Source organism: Macrotis lagotis, chromosome 3 (genome assembly GCF_037893015.1).
Source record: "Macrotis lagotis isolate mMagLag1 chromosome 3, bilby.v1.9.chrom.fasta, whole genome shotgun sequence".
NCBI classification, from domain to species: Eukaryota; Metazoa; Chordata; class Mammalia; order Peramelemorphia; family Peramelidae; genus Macrotis; species Macrotis lagotis.
The window spans coordinates 230,865,898-230,890,752 of NC_133660.1; the positions used below are offsets into that span (position 1 = coordinate 230,865,898).

General features: G+C 36.6%; 1 protein-coding gene across 5 annotated transcripts in view; it reads right to left on the reverse strand.

Moving 5' to 3' along the window:
- The window catches only part of SPON1 (spondin 1), a 784,537-nt gene that overhangs the window by 459,141 nt on the left and 300,541 nt on the right, over positions 1-24,855 (reverse strand). For all 5 annotated transcript variants that reach the window (XM_074230135.1, XM_074230138.1, XM_074230137.1 and 2 more), the window contains one exon: positions 12,059-12,192. In XM_074230135.1, the coding sequence (XP_074086236.1) occupies positions 12,059-12,192 (134 nt within the window). The remainder of the gene's footprint in view (positions 1-12,058; positions 12,193-24,855) is intronic.

A 24,855-nucleotide genomic window follows, 5' to 3' on the forward strand; every position in this document is an offset into this window, starting at 1 on the left:
ATATGGATGATGGGGACAGCTAGGTGGCACAATGGATAGAGCACCGGCCCTTGAGTCAGGAGTACCTGAGTTCAGATCTGGCCTCAGACACTTAATAATTACCTAGCTGTGTGGCCTTGGGAAAGTCACTTAACCCCATTGACTTGCAAAAACGTAAAAAAAAAAAAGAGTATGGATGATGGATTGAGAAACGCACCAATGTCCTAGAGGTCAGTTTCTTGGATCTGCAGAGAGGCTGCTTGATCAGCTACAATCAAAGAATTTGATCATAGATTCTATGTCAATTTGGAGTAAAGTTTTATTCTCTTTCTATTTGACATTTTTCCTGCAGAAGTAGTTTCTAAAAAACTTGGGTAGACTTATATGAACTAATATAAAGTGAAGTGAGCAGAGCCATGAAAGGATATTATACATAATAATAGCAATATTGTAATGATTATCAACTGTAAAAGATTCAGCTACTCTAACGAACAAATTGATCCAAGATAATTTCAAAGTATTGTAGATGAAAAATACTAACACTGTTCCAATGAGAGAATGATAAACCCTAAGGGCAGATTGAAGCATATTTTTTTACTTCGTTTTTCTTGCTATTTTTGCAACATCACTAATAGAGAGGCATGTTCTGCATGACTTCGCATGTATAATTGATATTTCATTGTTTGCCCTCTCAATTCGTAAAAGGGAAGGAAGGAGAAAGAATTGGAAACTAAATTACAAAAATATCAAGACAAATAAATAATTTGAAAAACTTTTTTAATCTCAGTAATCTTGGAAACAATAGAAAATTTTATTCTGAAGTAGCTAAAGTGAGGAATAACAGATTTAAGATTAAAAATAATGCTAATAAATTGAAACATTGACTGAAAACAAAAAAATTAACAAGGATAAACACAAGGTAAGGACATAATAAGATGAAAGATTCAATGCAATCTAATGCTACTAATATAAAGGAGAACTTTCATATAATCTGCAATGACCAACAATGGAATGAACAACAGGAAACCAAAAATGTAAAGTTAAAAGAAACTTATAAGTAAGACCTTCCAAGTTTCTCCTTTCAAGGCCTCAGAGAGGCTAAAGGAATTGCCCAAAAAATTGCAAAAGGTTTTAAATGGCAAAGCTATAACTGGAACCCAAGTCCTCTGACTCCAAATGCTTTTCTCCTCACTGCATCACACTATTCCAGATGATGAGTTTCCCATTACTTTTCCAACAAAACCTTGATGACCACATTTCAGACATGTTTTATAGAGAGGATTTCCCTATAGTGATATGCCTTCTAACCCTAAATTTTCTGATAATGTAAGGAAATCAATTTGCTGGCCTTACCACAGACTAAAAATAAGTTGTCCCAATTTAAACACCAGATGTTGTGAACTCTCAACCAACACAAGTATACTCTAATGATTAAGAAATTCTCAGCTATGTGGTGACAGAAAAATAATCATCCCAACACTATGTTTCTGCTTACTGTGTTATTTTTTTTTATTTTTGCAAACCCAGAGTCTAGAATAATACCTTGCTCATAGTAACTGCTTATGGTGGTACACTTGAAAGAATGTTAAATCTAAAGTCACAGGTCCAAATCCAGGTTTTGTTAGTTATTAGTTGAATGACCTTGGCAAATCATTCCTCTTTCTGGGCATGAGCTCCTTCCTTTGTAAAACAAGAGGGAAAGACTAAATGAACTTTAAGGTCCTTCTCAACTCTAAATTCTGCAAAACCTATGACCCTCAGCTTAGTATCTAAGGCTCTATATAAAGTGATACCATCCTACATTGCTATTCTTATTATATACTATTCCCCATGTTTCTTCATAATGTATTCTTCAGCCAGACTGGACTGCTCATTGCAGTTGCCGTTCCCATTCACATACTTCCCAGTTCTTTTTGTCTTTTTTTTCTGTTCCCCAGCATTTAGCATGGGGCCCTGTCCTAAGGTAGGCAATTAATAAAGGTTTGTTGACTTGATTTGATCTGAACTGCCTATTATAGGTAAAGAACAAGAGATTTATAATCAAAGGACCTGGATTTGCTTATATCCTGGTCCATTTACCAATTACATGTGTGACCTTGGAAAAGTAATTGAATATCTCAGTTTCCTCATTTATAAAACAGTTGGTTTAGAAGTAGATGACAACTGGTATCCTTCAACCTCGAAATTTATGATTCACATACCTCATTCTTTCCCACTTCTACTCCTTTTTCACAGCCTTTTCTCTATGACTGAAATGCCTTCCTATACATACTCTTTTACTTTTAAAAACACTACTCATTCTTTAAATCACAACCAGAAAGTTGTATTACCCTTACCTTCATGCCCTCAGGAGACCATTATCTTTTTTGCCTGCAAAGTTTCCACTCTTCCCTTTGCCCCAGCTCTGACTTTACAAGATACTTTGCAACTCTTATTCACTTATTATGTAGCATAATTATTTTTGTATGTGCCTATCTCCTTACTAAACTTTTATCTCCAGGAGGGCAGAAAATGTTTCTTCATGAAGGACCAAAGAGGTTATGTAAAGCAATTAGCACGGTTAAATAATAGGTGTTTTAAAAATGTTCACTGAATATAATTAAATGGAAAGACCTGATAACCATAGAATGCACAATTACCAACTGGAAAACATTATCTGTCTTCAGCTATTCAAAAGCACATTCTCTGGTGCTCTGCACTAGTTATACTGAGGAGGGAGAAAAGAGAGTCCCTTTAAATACCTTTTATCTTTCAGATAAGTTTGTCTTACTGGTTTGTAATAAGCTTTGAGTGGTTTACCTTGCTGGGCTCTTGTTCATGTCTGTTCAGATGTGTGACAGAATATCGACCTGTGGCAATTAGGTGGTGAAAACCTAAAAAGGACACATTCTAAACTAAGGTTAAAAAAAATCTAGCATTTTATACTGGAAATAACATTGTTCTAGGAGGCAAGGGACCCAGATTCTTATTCTGGATTTGTAATTAACAGTTTGACCTTTGGCAAGTCTCACTAGGATCTCACTTGAGCCTCAGTTTACTTGTCTATAAAATTAAAGGGTTGAACAATAAAGTTTCACAAAGACCAAATCATGTCAGACAAATTCCACATAGTTTTTTTCTACAGGATTGCTAGTGACTGATCAATCAGGGATAAGGTATATTTGAATGTCAGCAAAGCATATGACACTCTTTCATGACATTCTTGTGAGATTTTGATGGAGAGAGGAGGACAGGATGATGGCTGAGTTAAATGGCATTTTAAAAAATCCCAACAATGTTTTGAATGGTTGTTCTCAAGAAAGGGGGAGTGAATAAAATGGACTAAAGTCAATTTTAAGGAATATCTAATAAGTATTGTCACAGAGAACTGTTCCAGCTAATACTACTTCACAACTTTATGAATATTATGTGTAATGTATTCCCAATTCCACTTTTTCGTTCCCCAGCAACTAACTAGATTTTGTATTATTGGCGCTTCCTTCAGTCATAGAAGTGCAAGCACCACCTTTCCTCTATTACTTCACAAATGAATGCTTTTAGGATCTTGAAAAGAGAAGACTTTGGAGTCAGAGGAAATGTTTCTGTCTTCAAATATTTGAAGGGTTGTGAAGAAGACATGAACTATGTGGCTTCATTGGGCAAAACTAGATTCAACAAGGGTTAGTAAAATAAAGGCAAATGAAGGGAAATTTTAGCAATAATCAAAGCTGCACAAAAAAAAGAGCTAGCTACTGAAGGATGTAGTGACTTCCTTATTATTAGAGATTTTCGAGTGGAACCTAGCAAATTACACTTATCACAGATTTTGCAGATGAATTCACACATCAGGTAGACGAGTGAATTCTGAGATTGGTTCTAATTCTAAGATTCTGTGTTTTTAAGACAAAAATAATTTCTCAGAGCTCTTCCAATTCTGAAATTTTAAGATTTTATTTAAGATAAACTTTTCCATTTTTTTTTTAGTTTTTTTCAAGTCAATGGGTTTAAGTGGCTTGCCCAAGGCCACACAGCTAGGTTATTATTAAATGTCTGAGGCTGGATTTGAACTCAGGTACTCCTGACTCCAGGGCCAGTGCTCTATCCACTGTGCCACCTAGCCACCCCAAACTCTCCCATTTTTAACTCTTAACTAGTAATTTTCAGAATGACAATTTGGACTTCTCCATCTCCAGCAGCCAGCTCACACTGGAAATTGCTGCCATTTCATTGTCCTGTTCTTTGATCAAAGAGTTTCCTGAAATTCCCATTTGTGACCACTCCATTTCCCTCTCATCTCTACTTTTTTTTTTAGATTTTCTAAGGCAATGGGGTTCAGTGGCTTGCCCAAGGCCACACGGCTAGGTAATTATTAAGTGTCTGAGGTCAGATTTGAACTCAGGTACTCCTGATTCCAAGGCCAGTACTCTATCCACCGCATCACCTATCCACCCCTCATCTCTACTTCTGATTCTCTGAACTTCTTGCTTCTGCATGAGAAACTTCTCTGCCTGCTCCTCCTACATTGCTTTTCAGTTCTCTTTGATGTGCTGTCTTCCTCAATAGAATGTCCTCCTTGAGGGCAGGAGCTAACTTGATTTTTTACTTATATTTGTATTCCTAGCTCCTGGCACTGTTGACTTCAGAAGGAATGAGGTAAGAAAAGTCTATTGTCTATTTCTTCACATTCTAACATCCTTGAAAAATTCATCTGATAAGCAACTGATAAGGACCCACTGTGACAAAAATCCTATAATTGTAGCACGTTTCTTTAAATATGTCATCTTCACTTGACCCTCCCAAAGCAAAGAAATACCATAGATTGTTTTCCACATTGGATCAACTGCTCTCTGAAGTTTCTTTTAACCCTGAAATTTCAGGTAATAGAGTGAGCAGCTGCTCTCTCACTTGACCTTACCATTCAATAAATCTCCCCTCCACTTCCTGTCTTCCCATTTGTTTTTGAACCCATTTCAATCTAACCTCCAAGCTCAACACTTGACTAAAACTGCTCTCTCCAGAGAGCAATGATCTCTTAATTTCTACGTCCAGTAACAATTTCTCAATTTTATTTTATTTTTTGATCTCTCTGCAAAATTTGGCATCACTGGTCACCCTTCTCCTGAATATTGTAGTGACCTCTGTAACCTGACTCTCTCCTGGTTCTCCTCCAACTCATATGACTTCCTTTCTGTCTCCTTTAATGGATCATAAAACATATTCTACCGTCCTAACCATAAGTGTTCCTCAAAGCTCTAGTCTAGGTCTTTTCTTTTCTTTCTATCTGTTCCCTTGATTTCCAAATAATCTTTCATAGGTTTAATTATTATTTCCATGCATGTTTGATTGGATTGAACTATAGAGCTAAACTTCCTACATTTATAGAGCAGAAAGAAATTCTACCTTTAATTGATGGAGCAAATTAAAGCTATTTTTTACTTAGTAAAAATTGAACAAATCTTTGGCTTAGTTTTTCTCTACTGCAAATATTCAAATTTCACCTTTAAGAAATGGTTCAGGAAATGCTAAATTTCACTGGAATAAGGAAAAGAGTTAATAGACTTCAGACACTGGTGGCACACATGGGGCTATATGGCCTTTCCCCCAAACCAAGTAAACACAAAGGATAAGTGAGCAGTTCTCCTTGGCTAGTCCTTTAGACAGACTTCAGGAGGATAAAATATTCCACCAAATAAGCTTAATAACACCTACTGTATTTCTAAAATTTTTCAGTTTGAGCCTGTATCACTGATTGTGTCATTATCATAATTCTTTAGCTGCCTGGAAAATTGACCAGGCAAGCCAATCCATTTGAGGGGAAGGGCATGCAGAAGACTAAGCAGAATTCTCGCAATTTGGAAATATTTGAAATTTTGCAACCTGATTGGAAAAAGTTCATGCCAACAGAAAACCAGTAAGAACTATGCACTTCCCACAACCCAGTAACGTTAGAAAACAAAATAAATTCATGCAGGCAAATTACTAAGTACTTCAAAGGACCAGGAAACACTCCCCCACCCCCATCTGCTTCTAAATCACTTCATCTTGTTAAGTCTTATTTAAAAAAAATACCACAGAAAGTTTCCTTTACTGTCCCTGACTTCCTTTAAATCCCAACTAATATTCTCACATCTACAGAAATCCTTCCTTAACCCCCTCTTAATTCCAGTACTTTCTCCTCTTTTAATCACTCCCTATTTATTCTGTATATAGCTTGATTTATAGATATTTTATTGTATGTTGTTTCCCACATTAAATTGTAAACTCCTTGATGGCAGGGGCTCCTTTGCCTCTTCTTGTCACAGCACCTAGCACAGTGATTTCTGACACAAAGTAGGCACTTAATACATGATTATTGAATGAGTTAAATTAGTATACATAGTCACACACACACACACACACACACACACACACACACACATACTTCAGAGAGTACACTACTACCTCACTTCTGATAATATCATCTACTGAATGTTTCCTAGCATTTCTTCTATCCCATACATAAACCAAACATAGCAGGGGTTCAATAAAAACCTGTGAAGGAAGCTGATTTTCAGAGAAGTGACTGAGGAAAGTGTTATAGAAGAAAAACAAATAATTAATCCTTGTTTCCTGTTTCCTAGAAACAATGGCTACTGTTCAAAAGCCTGGCTTGCCTTTGATGACTGAAGAAGACTACAAAAATTCCCAACTTTCTTGGTTCAATTATCTGAGCATCACCATGTGACTCTTGCCTTACCTCCCTGTTTGCCAAATCAACTTAAAAAGAATCTATTTTATATCTTGATGCAAATGAAAACATAGCAACAATATTTTATACAGACTAATATAATGTAGCAAATCAAATCTGATTAACCAATCTCTCACCATCTATATTTGGAGAAAAGTGGTGTTTCTTTCAACATTTATTTTCTCTAGAGGTCAAATTCCTAAGTTTGTGAGGAAAGAGGAACCTGAGTTGACAAAAGTGTCATGAAACAATAATGTTTGCTAAATATGAAATGAAAAAAAAAACTGATCATCAATGTCACAGTCTTATGAATCTCTAATTTTTTGCTTCTATTCTGACTCTTCCAAGGTTGTTTGGCATACAAAGAAAGCATTGGAGCTAAAAACACTTGGAAAAGTCTTTAAAAACTCATATGGGGGCATCTACGTGGTCCAGTGGATAGAGCACTGGCCCTGGAGTCAGGAGGACCTGAGTTCAAATGTGAGCTCAGACACTTAATAATTACCTAGCTGTATGATTTGGGCAAGCCACTTAACCCCATTGCCTTGCCAAAAACAACAGCAACAGCTCATTTAGGCAGAGAGTGACATCATCAACATTGGCAATAATGATTTTGGTCACTTTCCATGGCAGTAGACAGGAAGGCAGATAGACAGGGTTTCAAAGTCTGCCCTTGATACTGCTAGCTATGTCAGTCTGGGCTAATCACTTTACATCACTCAGCCTCAGTTTCTTGATCTATAAAATGCCAGTAATAAAGCTGAAGCACATAGCTCACAGAGTTGTTTTCAGGATCTGATAAAATAATATACAAAAAATGTTTTTGAAATTTCAAAGTGTTATATAAATGTCAGTTATTATTAATAACAGGCTTAATAGTTTCAACTCTCCTGACCTCCCTTTCCTGTTTAATTTCTCTCTTCGACTAATATGACCACGTGTCGAAGAAATTCATTCAGGCTTATCTTAAAATTGACTATGCACATATCCAGAGCCCCATCAAATAGCCTCAATTAATTTTCTTCTTACCACTTAATGGTGGGCAATAAATCAATATTATATCCAAAGAAAGACTACAAAAGAGCCAGAAGATACTTTACTCCTAAAGTGAAAGATTGAGGGGAATCCTATTGGAACAGCAATCACAAATTGCACCTCATGGAAAATCCTGGATGAAACTATAAAGATGTCTCCTCTATGTGCATATATGTTGTAGCTATCAGGATATCCAGTTGTTTTTGTATCTATTTTCCCCTAAGCATTCCCACCAGATGGATTTGAAAGTACCTACATACTTATAAGATATTATGGTTTGAGCCTGTGACATTGCTCTGAAGGTGGCCTGGAAACTGAGCCTGCCTTGTTAGTTTTATTTCTATAAGACTTTCTTCAATCTTTCCCTGAAAGTATTCATTCATAAGTTTTTATTGAGCCTTTGCTATGTTCCCAGCCCTCCACTGGGGTTGATGAGGATTATGGGGTAAAAAAAAAAAATTGACTCCAGGGCAATAGGAAACATTCAATAGAACTTACACAATAATGTTGAGCTTTAAAAGAGTTACTGAGTGGGGCTGCACATTTATTCTGACAGTGAGGCTGTTACACAAAAGATTTTTAGAAATCTTAGTTTGGAAGGACTCTACAATTCAATTTACGAATTGTAAGAGGTCTCATTGTCTTGCAGTCACTTCTAGTAGTGTGAAAGACATGGTTTTACCCAGCTTCATCTCTCGTAACATACTTTGTTGTGAATAGCTTTTGTCTGTTTCCAAAATTCAGTTCTACTTTCAGGAGATGGAGATTTTCAGACACTGAGGATAGGCCAAAGAGGCCCAGAAAGGGGCCTGTAGATGGTTTGAGGAATGCTGGCAGAGTCATAGCTAGGGTAAGGTAACCAAAAGTGACAAAATCTGGGAAAAGGGATCCTCATTCTTGGGACAATTCATAGATCTCCATTAGGCAACTTCTAATTCTCCACCTGTCCTTGCCTAGACCAGAGTCTTTGAGCAAATCACTTAACCCTGATGGCCTCACATCCAGGGCCATCTCCAGTCATCGTGATTCTTAGCTGGCCACTGGACCTAGATGACTCTGGAGAGAAAGTGAGACTGGTGACTTAGCACAGGAAGTCCCTCACTCAAATCCAATTCACATGCTTGTTATGGTATCACCTCCCTGATGTCATGATCTTCTTCAAAAGTGAAGGGCATACATTATTATTAATATTAGCATAGAGCTTTGACTTCTACCCAAAAACCCAGAGAGAACATGAGTTGGACTCCATAAAGCAGTGGTTTCAAACTCCAATAGAGATGAGGGGCCATTAATCTACTTTTGAGGATAACTGCAGGCCATATATTAACTTGGTTTTGAAATGTAATGTTAGCTATGTTTTATTTTACTTTTGTTCATTTTGTTAGCTATTTCCCAATTATATTTTAATCTTGTTCAGTCTTATCCAGGAGTATTGTGATTCTGCATCAAGTGTATGCTGTAAGATATTGTTTCTTCAGGTCTGTCTCCAACTGATTCAGCAGCAAACTCTGGTCCTTGTCATCCTACTATTCTCTGCCCTATCCTGCCCTCCTAATACTTATCATTTACACCACTATGACCATCAGATTGTCTTCTTCATAGCTGACACATCTCCCCCACAATCGCAACTGCCTTAAATGAGATAATTCAATCAATTAACAGTTACTAAGCATCTACTATATCAGAAATAGTGCTAAGTACTGAGAGCACAACAACAAAGTACAAAAAACCCTACAACATAAACAATAGTCTTTACCCTCAAAAAGCTTACAGTCTAATGGGGATATGATAAGCAAATCAATGTACAAAAACAGGTTCTATATAGGATATACAGGAAATAATTAACAGAAGGAAGGCAAGACAATAAAGAGGAGTTGGAGAAGGCTTCCAGTAAAAGAAGGGAGTTTAATTTAGTTATGACGCTAAGTAGCAGTGGCTTTGTAGTACAATGGGTAAAGAACTGAACTTGATTGTCAAAAACACCCAGATTCAAATTCATTTTCATACTTTTACTAGTTGTATGACTCTGGGAAAAATATTTAACCACTCTGAGGCTCAGATTTCTCATTAGTAAAATGTGGATTCTAAGAGCAACTTTCTAAAATATAAAGTTCTGTACAAACCTTAGAGCACTAGATAAAGGCAAGTTAAGTGTGACCTAATGTTGCAATAAATGCTTAGTCTCCCCAAGGGATTACTTGGAAGGAAAACACTCATTTGACTGAATAAGGTCTTGTTGACTTGCTAAAGATTCAGTCATACTGCTTTATGATCCTATCTCTGACTGCTCCAGGGTAAGTCAAACACTGCAGGCTGAGAAAACAATGGATCCAAGAGAAACTGAGGGAGACAATGACTAAAAATTATACCATTTCAATCAATTGATAATGGAGGTCAAACTTCTCAGATAACTTGCATGGGAAAGTTTGATTTAGACTAAAACGGAAATGAGGTAAATTAGGGGGTCAATGTTAAGGAGTAGAGAGTTATCTGAGGAAGTCAGACAAAGGAACTTACTGTGGAGGTAACTGTGAAAGCTTAGAAGGGAGGGGAGGGGAGGGGGGAGAAAGAGAAATCTGGGTGTGTTGGGGTGAAGGAGAGAGAAGAAAGAGATGAAGAGAACTAGCTTGCCTCTGAGAAGAAAAATGTTGCTTTGTGTGAAACAAAATGATAATTGGTTCATCTTCAGTCCCAGTGCTCAGCCTTCTCTATCGCTTCTCTGGCCAGCTCTTTGTGGGACCAAACTCATCCATGGCTCCCAAATTCACACATGTTTGAATTTCTGGCTTTGAGCTATGTTATTAACATGGAGCAGGAAAGAAAGAAGGCCAACATAATATAATTTATATTAAATATAATTACTCTTTTATGATATAATATAGTAATTATATTATGAAGATATTATAGATTTTAAGTTATATTAAATAGAGATGCTAATTATATTATTATGAACAAAAAATAAGCTGATCTTACAGTAGCACCTTAAAATTCACAATGTGCCTTACGTGTGTTACTTCATATGATATTCCCCATTGAGTATAAATGGAAAACAATAAGGTTTAGTGGGTAAGCTACTGGACTTAGGTTCAAATCCCACCCTTAAGAGTTACAAGATGTATGTCCAGAGCAAAGTTGCCTAGGTGGTACAGTACAATATTGGACTTGGAACTGAGAAGAGACGATTCCAAATCCTGCCTCAATATTTGTGTGATCCTCAGTAAGTCACTTAAACCCTCTCTCCCTGTGTTCTCATTCATCAGATAGTAATAGTGTTTATCTCCTAGGGACATTGCAAGGATAAAATAATATCTGCAAAGAACATATAAAAGCTAAGTATTATTATTGCTATTATCATTGCCATCATTGTCATTTAATTACTCTAATAATTTAACTGCTTAATTACTCTTCAGTTTTCCCATCTATAAAATAGATATAATAATAATAATATGATATTGTGTGTAAAGCATAGTAAAACCCTTAAAGAGCTACCTGATGCCAGTTATTCTAGAAATGACTGAGGCATCAGACTTCCAGTAATTCTCAAAAGGGTATTTTAAACCAAGTCTTTTCTAACCTTAAATCCCTTTCCACTAACCATCATGCTTCTATAATGGCCTGTCTACTGTTTGGCTATCCAACTAAAATGCTGGTACATTCCGGAAACCTCCTGAAACCCTTTATCAATGAAGACAGTCACCCTTAGATATCATTTTGCACTTTGCATTTTAGTTTCACTGAAATTTATCATGTAATAAAATATATTATCGTTATCTGTGCATCTTATCCCCCTGTATATTGTAAGATTCATGAGGATAGAGACAGCATCCTCCGACCTAAACTTTATATTTTCTCCAGAGCCTAACAAAGTTATGTGCATAATAAGCCTTTAATAAATGTTTGTTAAATAAATTAACCCACATGAAAAATATCCTTTCTGGATTTCATGGAGTTTTGTACCACAGATGTCCTGCCAAACCAGGACTTTAGGATCCAAGGATGGAATCAAGGAAAAGGGACACAGACTTTTAGCATGGGAGAAGGGAAACTAAGAAAGAACAGAAAAGACAAAAAAAAAAAGACACCAAAGTCAAATTTCTCCCACATCAAAAGTTTATCACTGGGGAGTTCCAGCTCCATGGCTATCTTCCCCTGCAGGGCCAAAAAGGAAGTCATGCTAATGGTAATCAGAGACATAGAGCAAAGCTCATTGGCATTTCATAGTGCATTTGCCCAAGGAGCACTTTCAAACCTCTTTCTGCGTTCCCACTGCAGTGTGGGTTGTCAGTGAGCTGCAGGAAGCTGAGTCATATTACTGCAAGGATATCAATCTTAACTTACTTTAGAATCACACAGCCTGTCCCAGCAGGTGGAGCGGTCCAGAAAACCTGAATTCGTGTCCTCCTCCGTGGCGTGCTTTCTGTGACAGCCACAGGGCAGTTACTCATGAACTGTGTTTCTTCTTCATCTATGATCTAGAGGAAAGAAATGCAAATATATATACTTATAAAAATCTAGGTTCACACTGGGTGATTTTCAACTTTCTAGTCCCTAGAGTCAAATCTTCAGTGTATATGATCAATATTTCCCATGAATTGGTAAGTTTTCCACAATTAAAAAGAACAGAGAATATAGAATGGAAAGGAACTTTCAAGTCAAAAAAATGAAACTAGGGTGGGGCAATTGAGGTTGTTCCTCAGGTTGCCAACATGGAGGTGGGCCATTCTTTCCTGGAACAGTTGTCTGGACTGCCTCAACACTTCCAGTTTCTCTAATTGTCATGTACAAGGGCTGTCTCCTCTCATCAGGGTCTGCTATCCATTGTTAGGGTGGCGCTGAAGTTTCCTGGGCTACCCTCTTTTTGAATATTTCTGTACCCAACAGGGATGAATTATTTGCACAGGCACCATCCAATTACAGAATTCCTAGTCATAGTTTGGTTTAGAAATATAATTACACCTTATTTTTATAATTGAGGAAATTGCCACCTAGAGAGGTAAAGAAACTCACTATGACACATAGGAAATAAGCATCAGAGTCAAGATTTGACAAAATTTTGAAAGAAAATTCTCCTTTGGAGTAAGAATTTATATTTTAATTTACTTTAATTTATATTTTTGAAGTCTCCCTTCTTATGGAGAAATCTGTGATCTCATTCACGTAGATATTCCCCTTATGCTACAACTTAACCAACACTCTTCTCATCCTGCAAGATTCTTGTTCATGTTATTACCAGGAATGCTCTACAAGGGACACTAGTCAAAATTCTGAAGCTTTCCCCTAACTCTTCTGCTTCCCAAAGTCCCCAAATCCCTGAATCCCAGTCAGAGTCTAAATCTCTGACCCTATCCAATAATTCCACACATCAGTACCTGGTCATCCAATACCACCTATTATATATATGGCAGCTGCCTCATTCCCCAAAATCTAGTTTAAAGGTCTTCCCCTAATAACTTTGACTGCTGGGAGGAAGAGGATACATTTTAGCATCCAAGGTCATGGAGGTCTAGGATCCCAAATTCCTTGATGACAGTTCTTAACCCTAATTTAATAGTTCACACCACAACTGGAGGTGTTTCTCTTCGGTCTTACTTTGGTATGTATCTATTTCTAATTGACACAAGATGGGAAGATGATGCTGGGTGTCCGCTTCCTTTTAGTCGTATGACTAATTTTCCACTCTCTTCAATAAGGATTGGCTGACTTTTTAGTATGGGAATTCAGCAGAGGGATTATATCTACTTTGTTGGTGGATATATGGGTGAATGGGAAATACCAGTAATGATTTCAGCAGGGAAGTAGCCTTGACGTTGGACCTTGGGGGATTGCTAAGCTTTTTGAGGTAGGATGACAGAGGCTGACCTTTCAATTTCAGGGAATTGTGAAGAGGCAAAAGCACAAAGTTGGAAAAGCTGGGGATATATTTGCACAAGAATGAATAATTCACTTTGGCTAGAGCATAGAGTAAATGAGGGGGAATTCATTTGTCCACAGACCTAAAAACTGATCAATGTGAATATTCCTGCAGCTTATCCATGCCTCCTCATCCTGGACAGTTTTGGTCCACATTTTTTCACTATTCCTCCAAAGGGCATCTATCAAATATGGAAACTTCTGAATCTTTTTACTTTTCACATATAAATACAAGTTAAATATCCTGGAAATGAATCTAGTAGTAATTCATCTCTCCATGTGATTACGACAATGCCTCTTTTCAGTCAAATGCCTCCTCTATGTTAAGAGATAAAATTGGAAAAGTAGGTTGTGTCTATGTTGTGGGGGACTTTGATTGCCAGGATAATGAATGTAGACTTTATTTAGTAGGCAATAGAGAACTAGGAAAAAAGTATTGAGCAAGGGAAAGAGGTGAACTTCAGAAAATGAATCTGGCAACAGTGGCTAGGATTTATTGAAGGAAAGAAACTATTTCTGGGAAAACATTGGCTGTTGGATATGTTGGCTTCCTGGGGCCAGGTTTGCAAATCAAGCTCCCATAAAACCTCTTAATGCCTTCTAAAACAGTTTAACAATGCAGGCAGTTTTTAAGCAATTATCAGTGGTTTTTCTTCTCACTCATCTCTCACACAATACCTATAGGTATAGACATCAATGTGGATAGACAATAGAAATAGCTACTTTTGCAAATAAAAATAGAATTACCAGTTAATGGAAAGCTGAAGCAAGCTTATTAAAAAGAACATTGTTAGGTTATGTTTTCCAGATATATGACTTGCCTGGCTACTGTCAATAAAGCTATAAATCAGTATTATAAGATTAAGTTAACAACAATTGCAGCTTGAGAAAATTGTGTATCACTTAACAAAGAACAGAACACAGATTTTACTGTTTTTATTAGAATTTTGGGGTGGGGAGATGGGGAGAAAGAAAACATAAAATGGTAGGGAAGGGATGTTGATGGGGCAATAGCTAGTAAATGTTTTTGCCTTGAAGCTTGGAAAGTTAGCATTCCTACACCTGGGCAGGTTGGGAATCACACCAAAAACAGAGAACAGACCTAACCCACAACTCCAGATGGTCATAATAAAAAAAGAGAAAAGGGTTTCATATTGAGCATAGGGATATTCCTAAGAGTGCAGTTGTTTCACTTCAGAATCATAGAACATTCAGACTAAAAGAGACCTTAGCAATCATGGAAGCCAAGTCCATTTTGATTTTTTTTCACAGAAGACCCAGATGGGAAATAAATAAAAATTGTAGAATTTCAAGCTAGAATTTCAACCTTAGAAATCAATTGCCCTAAAAGCTTTCTATCAATGAACAAGTATTTATTAAATGGCTAAGTGTCAGGTACTAATATAACTTCTGAGGATATGAAGGAAAAAACAAAAGAAGCCCCTTTCTTCAAGGAGTTTCCATTCTAATGGGGGGATAACATATAGGTATATGTTATCTCATGTATATACACATACACACATACTATAACCTCTCTCTTTGTTTGCATATGTAAATATAATGTATATGTGTAGACAGGCAGAGAGAGAGAGAGAGAGAGAGAGAGAGAGAGAGAGAGCAAGCGCAAACCTTAGAGGAAAGGGATAAGGAGCTGAGGGGCAGAGAGAAGATTAGGAAAGGTTCAATGCAAAAGGTGGTGTTTAAAATTAGCTTGAAGGAATACAAAGTTACTAAGAAGATGAAATGAAGAGGAAGAATCTCTAATTGAGGCAGTGAATGCAAAGACTTAATGACAAAGATGAGACAACATGTGTGAGTGATGGCAAATAAACCAGGGTGATCATAAATCCCTGGGCTAGAAGTCCAAGAGAGCAGCAGTGAACAGCTACCAATAAGTATAGAACTATGGTACTCCAACCTGAATAGCCCAAGGGACAAGAAAAGCCCTGAATGTCTAGTTCCCGGAAGAAAGAGAGGGTGCTTAATAGCAAGAGGTAGAACCAGTGGAACCCAAAATGAGACAAAGCAGGGTCAAGCACCCCAACTCAAAAGTACAGGAAGAAGTGGAGCCTAGACTCCAGATATAAAGTCCCAGTTATTAGGAACTGACACTGGAATGAAAAGAAAATCAAAGAAAACACCAGTCATTAACAATTTTTAAAAATAAATCTAATCATATTATAGCAATGGGGAAAAAATAGATTTTTCACAAGTACTACTTGAATACCTGGAAGAAATGAAATCAGAGATAAAGATGATGTAAAAGCACTTGACGAAAGAATTATAAGTAGTTTAAAAGAGAAAGTGGTGGTATCATGGGGGGGGGCAGGCAGAGCCAAGATGGTGGAATGCCCAGAAACTCACTGCCCCCAAAATTCCAAAAGTCATCAAATTATGACTCTAGCCAAAATTTAGAGTGGTAGAACCCACAGAAAGACTGAGTGATACAATTTTCCAGTCTGAGATAATTTAGAAGTTTCACAGGAAAGGTCTGTTCCACAGGGACCAGGAGTTGGAAAAAACCCCAGTGCAGCCACAGTGCAGCTGCAGCATCTGTGCAGCACAGCCAAGCCAGGTCGATCCACAGCAGAGGGGCAGTTTCCAGACCTCTTGGCCCAGGGATCATTTGGGACAGCTGGAGGGGATGGTGGGAGAACTCTGCTGCACCAGAGTGAGTGCTGAGAGAGCACCAGCCTCAGAGCAGCCCTGCAGTAAGAACCTGCAGCAAGTGTCAGCAGAGCCACCTACCATTTCCAGAGCTCCCAGCCCACAGATAGCAAGGGGATCAGGGGAGACTGCAGAGATCTCTCTCTCTCTCTCTCTCTCTCTCTCTCTCTCTCTCTCTCTCTCTCTCCCTCCTCTCCTCTCCTCTCCCTGGGGCAAGACTCTACAGTTTGCTGAACCTCTGAACCTCATATCCAAGTTGTAGTCTGGGCACCCATACTACCATACCTGAACAGGGACCCTCCTCACAGCTCCAGGGCAGAGGGGAGGGCCTGTAGTCATCCACATAACGAAGCACAGGCAAGAGAACAGTTAGAGCCTCTCATAAAGATCTTGGAAGAATTGAGGTCCCTGTGGGGTGTCCCAAGCCTTGGAAGTACAGTAAATATGTCATAGACTGAGGAAATGAGAAAATAAAAAAGAAGAATCTGACCATAAAAAATTACTTTGGTCCCATGGAGGATCAAAATACATACTCAGGGGCAGCTGGGTGGCATAGTGGATAGAGCACTGGCCCTGGAGTCAGGAGTACCTGAGTTCAAATCTGTCCTCAGACACTTAATAATTACCTAGCTGTGTAGCCTTGGACAAGCCACTTAATCCCATTGCCTTACAAAAAAACTAAAAAAAAAAAAAACATACTCAGATTATGACAAAACTGAACCTTCTGTATCGAAAACCTCCAAGAGTAAAATAAAATGGACTCAGGCCATGGATGAGCTCAAAGACTTTGAAAAGCAATTAAGGGAGGTAGAGGAAAAATTGGGAGGAGAAATGAGAGAGATGCAGATTAATCATGAAAACCAAGTCAGCAGCTTGATGAAAGAAATACAAAATAATACTGAAGAAAATAACACATTAAAACTAGTTTAGGCTAAATGGAAAAAGCAACCCAAAAGGCAAATGAGGAGAAGAATGGCTTAAAAAGTAGAATTGGCCAACTGGGAAAAAAAAGAGAGAAAAGCTTTCTCTGAAGAAAATAGCTTCTTCAAATGCAGAATGGAACTAAAGGAAGCTGATGACTTTGCAAGAACTCAGGAAGAAATAAAACCATAAAAAAAAAACAAAAGTAGAAGAAAATATGAAATATTTCATTGGAAAAACAACTGACCTTGAAAACAGATCTAGAAGATAATTTAAAAATGATTGGTCTTACTGAAAGTCATGCCCAGGAAAAGAGCTTAGACCACTTTTCAAGAAATAATACAGCAAAATTGCCCTGAGATCATAGAAGCAGAGGGTAAAATAGAAATTGAGGGAATTCACCGATCACCTCCTGAAAGAGATCGCAAAAGAAAAACCCCCAGGAATATTATAGCCAAATTTCAAAACTCCCAAGTCAAAGAGAACACACTAAAAACTGCCAGAAACAAACAAGTCAACTCCCATGGCTCTACAGTCAGGACTACACAGGATCTGGCAGCATCTACATTAAGTGTTCATAGGACTTGGAATATGATATTATGGAAGGCAAAAGATCTTGGTTTACAACAAGAATCACCTCTCCAGCAAAACTTTACATCCTCTTTCAGGGGAAAAGATGCACTTTCAATGAAACAGGGGACTTTAAGACTTTCCTATTGAAACAACCAGAGCTGAACAGAAAGTTTGATCTCCAAATACAGGACTTAGGGGAACCATAGAGGGGATAGATGAGAAGGACTAACTATGAGGAACTTAATTATGTTTAACTGTTTATATTCCTGCATGGGAAGAAGATATTGATAACTCATATGAACTTTCTCATTTATCAGAGCAGTTAGAAGGAGCATATAGAAACAAGTCACAGGAAGGACCTGAATATAATGATATAATATAGTAAAAAGATGGAGTCAATGGGTGATAAAGGAAAGTACAGGGAGGAAGAGAAAGGAGAGGAAGAAGGGGCTAAGATATTTCACATAAGAGTCAAGAAAAACCTTTTACAATGGAGTGGAATGGGGAAAAATGAGGGGGAATGAGTGAGCCTTCATTCTCATCAGAAATAGCTCAGAGAGGAAATAACATGCACACTTAATAGGATATAGAAATCTATCTTACCCTGGAAAAAATGAGAGTAAAGGGATGGGATAAGGGGGAATGGAGGGGGAGGGAAGGGAGGAGTAGGTGATAGAAGAGAAGGAAGATGGGGGGGGTCAGATACAACACACTTCTGAACAGGAACAGGGTGAAAGGAGAGAGAGAATAGAATGAATGAGAGTGGGGAGGAATAGAATGGAGGGAAATACAGCTAGTGATAGCAACTGTGGGAAAAATATTGAAGCAATTTCTCTAGTGGCTATGATAAGGAAGGCAACTTATCCCAGAGACAGAACCACTGGAATCTGAACACAGAATGAAGTATACTTTTTTTCTCTCTCACTTCTTGAGGTTTCTCACCTTTTTTTTTGGGGGGGGGGTATGATTACTCTCACAACAAGATTATTGTAATAATATAAAATAAAAAAATGGAATGCCAAGTTTTAAGCCAAATTAAGAGAAAAAATATAGCATTTTAAAATATTTGCAAAAGAAAAGAAGAAAGTGGTAAACCTTACCCCCAAAATGGAACCCCTGAAAAATAGAATAGACAAAACAGAACCAATGATTTCATGAGAAGGCAACAAATATTAGTATAAAACCAAAAGTTAAAAATAGGAGAATATGTAAGTTAACTGATGCAAAATAAAACTGAACTAAAAAATAAGTGAAGGAGAAATAATTTGAGAATCATTGGACTCCCTAAAAAATCATGAACATATTTCAATAAATAATAATCAGAAATTTTCCTGATCTGTTAACAACATAAAAAAATAAAATACAAAAATGAAATATCCACAGATCACATCTTAAAAAGAACTCCAAAAAGAAAATTGCCGAAAATGCAATGGCCAAAATTCAGAAAAGAAAAATATTAGCAAAGAAAAAGTTTTAGGGATCCTCAGTCAGAATCTCCTAAGATCTGGCAGCTTCTACTAAAAATAGGAGATCTTGGAATATAGGCAAAAGAAATAGGTTTCCAACCAAGAATAGCTTAGCTTACTTAGCAAAGGTGAGTACAATCTTATGGGGAGGAAATGGACTTTTAGTGGAACATAGGACTTTCAAAGCATTTATGATGGTAAGATCAAAGCTGAGTAGGAAATTTGAAATAAAAAACCATGAGTCCAAAGATAGCTAGAAGGATAAACCTATTTGAACTGGAAGTAACTGTATATAGCATAATATAATATAATATAATATAATATAATATAATATAATATAATATAATATAATATAATATAATATAATATAATTAATATAATATAACAATAAGAATAATATGTTATAATATAACATATAATGCTAATATTTTAATAAAGAGAGAAGGTAGATAATTATATAATTACTTTATTTGGTATTTATATAATCCTTTGCTGGATACTATGAGTAACATAGTGGAGAAAGTGCTAGATTTGGCATCAAAAGGGCCGGGATCCAACTCCTGTCTGACACTAGCTGTATGACTCTAGGAAAGTCATTTAATTACTGTAAATTTCAGTATCCTCACTTATGAACTGAGGAGAATAATAATGTCTATCTTCCTGGCTATTAAAGTACCATTAAGTACCCCTTAAGAACCTTAATGTTTCTCAAAGCCTTAAATAAGAAAAACAAGTCCTGGTGGTGGATTGACTCTGTTCTAAGGATTTTAAGAAGTGAAAGAAAAGGAAGATAAAAAGAATAACACATAATTGTAGAAAGGAGGGATAAAGGACTTGTTATTTATCAAAATCTGGAAGAATAAGAAGAATATATAACATAATATGGGAAAATGAGCACCAGATGAACCTCCATCTTATCTGAAAAAGATGAAGAATCTCTTCATTTTACCATCTCTCTTGGCAGCGTCATTCACTCTAATGGTTTTAAATATTAGCTTAATAAACATTAACTCTGTATCTATAATTCTAGACATGAGTTCTCTTCTTAGTTATCTATAATCACATCACAAATAATCTCTAGGAAATCTTCAAGTGGTTATGTCACCAGTACTTCAAATTCATGTACAAAGCCAAGTTTTTTCTTCATAAACCTACTTCTCCCTTTTTTACATCACTATTTTTATAACTATCTTCTATATTCAAAACATTCATCCCTACCTCTCACCTCAGCCAATGTAAACAGTTATCAAATCCTGTCACATAATCACAGAATTTTAAATTTAGAGACCTCAAAACACACCTAAAATAGCTCAAACCTAGAAAAAGTTACAATAATACCATAATATAATAATACAATATACCCTAATACAATATACCACATAAATGATGTTAAAGTTAATAAGTTTTGCAAAATAGAATTCTGATGAAAGTCTGATTTCTTACCCTGTAATTAAAGATTAGAATTCTGCAATTTTATCTTTCTATTTGTTAGTTGATCATCACAGGCAGACAGATGATTAGAAATTAGGAAACCTATCTGTTTATCTCTGTAAAAACCATATAGGTTCCTTCCAAGGGGAAACTTTAATCATGAAGGAGATAACAAGTTCTTCATTTAGATCTTTGACTGAAGATAGATGTGACAATTCTATGAAAAACTAATAATTGTATAAGGATGACATTTTTGTGATCTAATATTATCACCTAAATGACTGACTACCAAGAGGTTTGTGAAGTCTTTGTCCAACATGTATAAATATATCCTTCTCTCTTCCCTCTGAGTAACATTTCTATAATGTCTACCTTTTATAAGTTTCTTGGGAAATCTTAGAGAATAAACTTCATGTATAACTTGGCTTTTTGTAATTTTATTTTAGATCTAAATTAGGTAAACTTTATAATGGAAATCCAGTCTTTTTGTTGAAGATTTCTAATAACAGGTAGGGGAAAGAGGACTGACTCACTACCTCAATGATGAAGCCCATTCCCACTTCTAGAACCCAAGATTTGTCTCTCTTCTACATTTCATGTCTTCAAACACTTGAAAGAGAGAAATTAATTTTTCCCTCTCTGAAGCAGGGTGTTGTTTTTTTCCCCATTTTCAGGCTAAACATTCCAAGTGTCTTCAAGTGATCCTTAATTTACTCTGCATTTGTATTATTTTGCAAAATTGTTCAAAATTGTTTCCTTTATTAGATTGTGCTCCTTGAGAGCAGGAGCCACTTTTTTCTCTCTCTTTATATAATACAATATTTGGCATATGGTAAGTACTTAATAATCTGGTGGAGCTATTGATCCACATATGATATGACTTGCCATCCTACTCTAAATATTCTCCAGATTTATCAATATCCAAAAATGTGGTGCCCCCACACTCAGCAAAATCCTACAAATATAGACTGAGATAGAGTAGAACAGAATTGTGACCTACTTAGTCTTAGAAGCTATGTCTCTCATTGTAGATCAAGATTATACTGGTCTTTGTTTGTCTTTAATACAATATTACTGATCCATATTGAGTTTACTGTACAAAACAAATCGAACATTTTTAGATGAAATATTACTGTCTGATCATGCTTCCTTTTTATAGTTGATTTTATTAATCCAAATATAATGCTATTCACTTATACCCAATTAAATTGCTTCTTATTCAGTCCAACCCAATTTCTAGCCTATTGTGATCTTTTGGGATTTCATCATCAGTACCTTAGTTTTACCTCCCAAATTAGTTAAATCTAAATAAAATTTATCAGCAGCATTCCTCTGATCAACAAGTCTAATAACCAACCCTGTTAAAATGGAAATGAGTTTAATCTGATTTGAGCTATTATTGATCCTTTAATTTTATATTTTTCATTGATTTCATTCATTTTATACCAACCTCATCTGTACCTGATTGTACATTGTTATATTTTATTTCACTTATGCAAGTTAACTTAATACAATAGAAAAACTAAGTAATAATTATTTGTTGTCTCTACAAGCCTCATTTTATTATGCATATGTGTGGTCTAGGAACTGGAGGGGGGACCCTAATGAGCTCTTTGGTCTATTAACATATTGGTATAATGGGTTTATCAGATTAGCTAATTCAATTCATGTCAATTGAATAAATCTTTATTAAATTTTTGCTAAATTCATAATAGTCAACTTGGATTTAGAAATATGAAGATAACTATAAAACAGACCTAGCTTTCAGGAACATTATAATAAAAGGAGCAAAATATATACATATAAATACTTATTACACAATAGAGAATGGGGTGAGAATGGACAATGCAAGGACAGCCTTCTTGGAGGAAGCTGCGCCTGAGTCTAAAAAAGGGGAAGACACTTGATATCTAAAGAGAGTAGATTCAGGGTAGGAAAAGGGTCTATTCTAAAACTCTGAGGTTTAGGGAACAGTGTGAACAAAAAACACAGAAACAGGATAATGTAGAACAAGTAGAGGATACAGAGTAGTCTCTGAGAATGAGGGGATAAGGAAAGGGTAAACAGTAAGAGACGAGGAAAGCAGGTTGAATGTGAGATTTGGGAGTCTATACTTTATATGTTGGCAATGTGGCACTAACAAGAGCAGCTGGGTGGCACAGAAGATAGAGTGCCAGGCCTGGTGTCAGGAAAATCTGAGTTTAAAATTGACCTCAGATATTTCCTAGCCATGTGACCCCAGGCAATTTAGTTAAGACTACTTATATCAGTTTTCTCATCTATAAAATGACCTGGAGAAGGAAATGGAAAATCACTCCAGTATCTTTGCCAAGCAAACCTCAAATGGGGTCACAAAAAGTCAGATATGATTGAAACAAGTGAACAATAACACAAGGGGCATTAACAAAGTTTGAGAGGGGTAGTTAAAAAATGACATTATCTGATTACTAGATTACTAGATGGATAAAACAAAGGGAATGATTTGAGGAATTTAGATTTTCAAAAAGGATGCACATACTCCTCTGATTCAAGGAAGGATTCTTTTAGAGGGACTGGGAAGCAACAGTAATGTAAAAAGGAACAAGAAATAGCAATAAAACTTTTTTTAAAGACTGAATCACAGACAGGATTTTGTGTATAAAGGCCCCATCTAGTTCAACAGAATTAAAAGTCTGAATAGCAGTAATGGCTAAGGAAGGATGGATATGGAAATGGTTGGGGCAGGAAGACTGATAAGATTTGACAATTAATTGGACATGGGAAGTGAGAGAGGGAAATGTTAAAGATGACTCCCTCAATTTACCTCACAACAAACCTCTGGGTGATTAAGAAGACATTGGGAGAAATTATTGTCTTAATTACCTTCTATATGGGGTGTATGGGGTATTCAAGGAGGACTAATACTTTTGATGGAAGGATTTGCTGAACCTTTATCATGATTGCTCATTTATCACTTATGGCTCCAAGAGGCTGTAGCATATGCAGTGGCCACACCCCAATAAAACAGTCTCAGAGAAGAAGCTAAACCAGGCTAAGGATAACCAATAGATCAAAATTACAATGACTTTTTTGGTTTTAATATAATACTACTGATCCATTAAATATATTAGTTCTGAATTTTGTCTTGCTATTGTAAGACTTCAATGACTCTGGAAGAGAGAATGATACTGACAACTTTGTAAAATTCTGCTTCATTTGAATCCAATTCACACCCAAATCAAGACATCACCCTGGGACTCTTGGAAAATGATGGGGCAACTTGTTGCCACTGTCAATAGAGCATGTCCCTGGAGTCAAATCCATCTTCCAGACAGTTAGTACTTACTTAGTTCTATGACCTTGGTCAAGTCATTTAATCCCATTGCCCGGCAAAAACCAAAAACCAGAAACCAAAAAAAAAAAAAAAAAGAAAAGAAAATGAAGGACAGATAACAGCAACAAAGGCATAATCTGGCACTGAAGACTTGTCCTACTTCAGAATGACAAGAAACTTACCTAAGAAAAGATGTCAGAGAGGTGTGTTTTAAATCATAGAGAAGTTCTCAGGAGAAATGAAAAAAACATTCCCAAAAATTCTTTCTTGTTTTTTTTTTTTAGATTTTGCAAGGCAATGGGGGTTAAGTGGCTTGCCCAAAGTCACACAGCTAGGTAATTATTAAGTGTCTGAGTCTGGATTTGAACTCAGGTACTCCTGACTCCAGGGCGGGTGCTCTATCCACTGTGCCACCTAGCTGTCCCCAAAAATTCTTTCTTAAAGCTAAAATATTTTATCAAAGAATCTGAGGAAGGATTCAAAGAAGAAAACTAAAAATGAAGATAATACCTCCATCTTCAATGACTAATTCTATCATACTCACAGATGTGATGAAAGGAGGATAACAGGTGTTCTACTGATTAGTATGATAGATGACTCAACATGATCTCAGAATCTGTCCCAATGGTGGTCCCATTTTCTCTGATCCTCCATTTTAAACCTAAGCTCACCGAAGTTGCATCCCAGCTAAGTTCTCTATCCTAACACTTCTTCAGAGTATATGGACTCTGATCCTTTTCTATGCTGGTTCTGGATCAAGATAATGCTGGTGAGCAGCCTCGAGGAATGCAATAAGGTATGATGGAAGCATCATTGTCCATGCCTATAGATTCCTAAAAGGATGTTGAGAAAAT